We start from the raw sequence: 5,000 nt of genomic DNA, 5'->3' as shown, positions 1-5,000 counted from the left end.
TGCACTCACTGTCCCCCCCTGCTGGCTGACACAGGCACTGCACTCACTGTCCCCCCCTGCTGGCTGACACAGGCACTGCACTCACAGCCTCGATTGGACGACCTCCACCTACAGTGGTCAGCGTGCTGCTATATCAACACCTGTTCATGTCTCGGGTCTTTTCTCCACCCAGCCTCTGTTCGCATTCGTCACCCAGGAGAAGTACGCTGAGAACGGGTGGAGCATCTACAAAGCTGTGGAGGAGTTCAGACGGCAGGTAAATGCTCCAGATGGGTGGAGGTTAGAGATGTCGGAGAGTGGAGCTTAGAGAGGCCAGAGGGTGGAGTTTAGAGAGGCCAGAGGGTGGAGTTTAGAGAGGCCAGAGGGTGGAGATTAGGACAGCAGAGGTTAGAGAGAACAGAGGGTGGAGATTAGGACAGCAGAGGTTAGAGAAAACAGAGGGTGGAGATTAGGACAGCAGAGGTTAGAGAGAACAGGGTGGAGGTTAGAGAGAACAGAGGGTGGAGATTAGGACAGCAGAGGTTAGAGAGAACAGGGTGGAGGTTAGAGAGAACAGAGGGTGGAGATTAGGACAGCAGAGGTTAGAGAGAACAGGGTGGAGGTTAGAGAGAACAGAGGGTGGAGATTAGGACAGCAGAGGTTAGAGAGAACAGGGTGGAGGTTAGAGAGAACAGAGGGTGGATGTTAAAGAGGACAGAGGGTGGAGGTTAGGACAGCGGAGGTTAGAGAGGACAGTGGAGGTTAGAGAGGACAGTGGAGGTTAGAGAGGACAGAGGGTGGAGGTTAGAGAGGAGAGAGGGTGGAGGTGAGAGAGAACAGCGGTTGGAGGTTAGAGAGGACAGTTAAGGTTAGACAGGACAGAGGGTGGAGGTTAGAGAGGACAGAGGGTGGAGGCGAGAAAAGGACAGGGTGGAGGTTAGAGCGGACAGTGGAGGTTCGGGAAAACATAGGGTTGAGGTTAGAGAGGACAGTGGAGGTTAGAGAGGACAGAGGGTGGAGGTTAGAGAGGACAGTGAAGGTTAGAGAGGACAGAGGGTGGAGGTTAAGGAGGACAGTGAAGGTTAGAGAGGACAGAGGGTGGAGGTTAAGGAGGACAGTGAAGGTTAGAGAGGACAGAGGGTGGAGGTTAAGGAGGACAGTGAAGGTTTGAGAGGACAGAGGGTGGAGGTTAGAGAGGACAGTGAAGGTTAGAGAGGACAGAGGGTGGAGGTTAAGGAGGACAGTGAAGGTTAGAGAGGACAGAGAGTGGAGGTTAGAGAGGACAGAGAGTGGAGGTTAGAGAGGACAGTGAAGGTTAGAGAGGACAGAGGGTGGTGGTTAGAGAGGACAGAGGGTGGAGGTTAGAGAGGACAGTGAAGGTTAGAGAGGACAGAGGGTGGTGGTTAAGGAGGACAGTGGAAGTTAGAGAGGACAGAGGGTGGAGGTTAAGGAGGACAGTAGAAGTTAGAGAGGACAGAGGGTGGAGGTTAAGGAGGACAGTGGAAGTTAGAGAGGACAGAGGGTGGAGGTTAAGGAGGACAGTAGAAGTTAGAGAGGACAGAGGGTGGAGGTTAAGGAGGACAGTGGAAGTTAGAGAGGACAGAGGGTGGAGGTTAAGGAGGACAGTAGAAGTTAGAGAGGACAGAGGGTGGAGGTTAAGGAGGACAGTAGAAGTTAGAGAGGACAGAGGGTGGAGGTTAAGGAGGACAGTGGAAGTTAGAGAGGACAGAGGGTGGAGGTTAAGGAGGACAGTAGAAGTTAGAGAGGACAGAGGGTGGAGGTTAAGGAGGACAGTGGAAGTTAGAGAGGACAGAGGGTGGAGGTTAAGGAGGACAGTAGAAGTTAGAGAGGACAGAGGGTGGAGGTTAAGGAGGACAGTGGAAGTTAGAGGACAGAGGGTGGAGGTTAAGGAGGACAGTGGAAGTTAGAGGACAGAGGGTGGAGGTTAAGGAGGACAGTAGAAGTTAGAGAGGACAGAGGGTGGAGGTTAAGGAGGACAGTGGAAGTTAGAGAGGACAGAGGGTGGAGGTTAAGGAGGACAGTGGAAGTTAGAGAGGACAGAGGGTGGAGGTTAAGGAGGACAGTGGAAGTTAGAGAGGACAGAGGGTGGAGGTTAAGGAGGACAGTAGAAGTTAGAGAGGACAGAGGGTGGAGGTTAAGGAGGACAGTAGAAGTTAGAGAGGACAGAGGGTGGAGGTTAAGGAGGACAGTGGAAGTTAGAGGACAGAGGGTGGAGGTTAAGGAGGACAGTAGAAGTTAGAGAGGACAGAGGGTGGAGGTTAAGGAGGACAGTGGAAGTTAGAGAGGACAGAGGGTGGAGGTTAAGGAGGACAGTGGAAGTTAGAGAGGACAGAGGGTGGAGGTTAAGGAGGACAGTGGAAGTTAGAGAGGACAGAGGGTGGAGGTTAAGGAGGACAGTAGAAGTTAGAGAGGACAGAGGGTGGAGGTTAAGGAGGACAGTAGAAGTTAGAGAGGACAGAGGGTGGAGGTTAAGGAGGACAGTGGGTGGAGGGTGATCCTTCAGTTGTGAGTTTAGTTTGAGATTCAACCTGTGTTGTGGTTTTCTCTCCGTTCATGATACTTTAATTCCTCCACCTCTTTCCTCCTCCTCGTCGCCTCTCCCTCCTCTCTCCTCATCCTTCCTCTCCTCCTCTTCATCCTCCTCCTCCCCCCTCTCCTCCTCTTCCTCTTCTTCCTCCTCCCTCTCATCCTCCTCCTCCCTCTCCTCCTCTTCCTCCTCTCTCCTCCTCCCTCTCCTCCTCCTTCCTCTTCCTCCTCCCTCTCCTCCTCCTCTCACCTCCTCCTCCTCCCTCTCCTGCTCTTCCTCCTCCCTCTCCTCCTCTACCTCCTCTCTACTCCTCCTCCTCCTCTCTCCTCCTCTCTCCTCCTCCTCTCTCCTCCTCCTCCTCCCTCTCCTGCTCTTCCTCCTCCCTCTCCTCCTCTACCTCCTCTCTACTCCTCCTCCTCCCTCTCCTCCTCCTCCCTCTCCTGCTCTTCCTCCTCCTCCTCCCTCTCCTCCTCCTCTTCCTCCTCCTCCTCTTCCTCCTCCTCCTCCTCCTCCTCCTCCCTCTCCTCCCTCTCCTGCCCTTCCTCCCTCTCCTCCTCCTCCTTCCTCTCCTCCTCTTCCTCCTCTTCCTCCTCCCTCTCCTCCTCTCTCTCCTCCTCCCTCTCCTCCTCCTCCTCCCTCTCCTCCTTTTCCTCCTCCCTCTCCTGCTCCTCCTCCCTCTCCTCCTCCTCCTCCTCCCCCTCCCTCTCCTCCTCCTCCCCCTCCTCCTCCTCCTCCCCCTCCTGCTCTTCCTCCTCCCTCTCCTCCTCTACCTCCTCTCTACTCCTCCTCCTCCTCTCTCCTCCTCCCTCTCCTCCTCTCTCCTCCTCCTCTCTCCTCCTCCTCCTCCCTCTCCTGCTCTTCCTCCTCCCTCTCCTCCTCTACCTCCTCTCTACTCCTCCTCCTCCCTCTCCTCCTCCTCCTCCCTCTCCTCCTCCTCCCTCTCCTGCTCTTCCTCCTCCTCCTCCCCCTCCTCCTCCCTCTCCTCCTCCTCCTCCCTCTCCTCCTGGTCCTCCTCCCTCTCCTCCTCCTCCTCCTCCTCCTCCTCTCGCTCCTCCTCCCTCTCCTCCTCCTCCTCCTCCTCCTCCCTCTCCTCCCTCTCCTCCTGGTCCTCCTCCCTCTCCTCCTCCTCCTCCTCCTCCTCCTCCTCCTCCCTCTCCTCCTGGTCCTCCTCCCTCTCCTCCTCCTCCTCCTCCTCCTCCTCCTCTCTCTCCTCCTCCCTCTCCTCCTCCTCCTCCCTCTCCTCCTTTTCCTCCTCCCTCTCCTCCTCCTCCTCCCTCTCCTCCTCCTCCTCTCTCTCCTCCTCCCTCTCCTCCTCCTCCTCCCTCTCCTCCTCCTCCTCCTCCTCCCTCTCCTCTCCTCCTCCTCCTCCTCCCCCTCCCTCTCCTCCCCCTCCCTCTCCTCCTCCTCCTCCTCCTCCTCCCTCTCCTCCTCCTCCTCTCTCTCCTCCTCCCTCTCCTCCTCCTCCTCCCTCTCCTCCTTTTCCTCCTCCTCCTCCTCCTCCTCCTCTCCCTCCTCCTCCTCCCTCTCCTCCTCCTCCTCCTCCCCCCTCCCTCTCCTCCTCCTCCCTCTCCTCCTCCTCCTCCTCCTCCTCCTCCCCCAGGGTTTACCCAATAGCAAGTGGCGTATCTCCTTCATCAACAAGACGTATGAGCTGTGTGACACCTACCCTACTGTGCTGGCCGTCCCCTACAAGAGTAAAGACGAGGACCTGAAACGAGTGTCAGCGTTCCGCTCCAGAGGACGAATCCCGGTGAGGCGACATCACAACATGACATGGCATCATCACATGACACCATCACACCATCACATGACACCATCACACCATCACATCATCATCACATCACATCACATCATCACATCATCACATCATCACATCACATCATCACATCATCACACCATCACACCATCACACCATCACATGACACCATCACACCATCACATCATCATCACATCACATCATCACATCATCACATCATCACATCACATCATCACATCATCACATCATCACATCACACCATCACACCATCACATCATCACATCATCACATCACATCATCACATCACATCACATCACATCACCTCATCATCACATCACATCATCACATCACATCACATCACATCACCTCATCATCACATCACATCATCACATCACATCACATCACCTCATCATCACATCACATCATCACATCACATCACATCACATCACCTCATCATCACATCACATCATCACATCACATCACATCACCTCATCATCACATCACATCATCACATCACATCATCACCTCACATCATCACATCACATCATCACATCATCACATCACATCATCACCTCACATCACATCACATCATCACATCATCACATCACATCATCACCTCACATCATCACATCACATCATCACATCACATCACATCATCACATCACATCATCACATCACATCACATCATCACATCACATCATCACATCACATCATCAC

The 5,000-nt window shown here is 54.4% G+C and overlaps 1 protein-coding gene across 1 annotated transcript in view; it reads left to right on the top strand.

The window, feature by feature from the left end:
• LOC308128158 (myotubularin-like) overlaps positions 1-4,277 on the top strand; it is a gene marked incomplete at its 3' end in the record, with an annotated part of 23,597 nt that extends 19,320 nt beyond the window's left edge. Inside the window, exons 7-8 of the mRNA XM_080493837.1 lie at positions 173-256; positions 4,128-4,277. Coding sequence (XP_080349963.1) covers positions 173-256; positions 4,128-4,277 — 234 coding nt within the window. The remainder of the gene's footprint in view (positions 1-172; positions 257-4,127) is intronic.
• Between the last annotated feature and the right edge of the window lie 723 nt (positions 4,278-5,000).

Source organism: Lipophrys pholis (assembly GCF_963383615.2).
Source record: "Lipophrys pholis genome assembly, contig: SCAFFOLD_377, whole genome shotgun sequence".
NCBI lineage: Eukaryota > Metazoa > Chordata > Actinopteri > Blenniiformes > Blenniidae > Lipophrys > Lipophrys pholis.
This window is presented reverse-complemented; position numbering and strand designations above follow the sequence as displayed.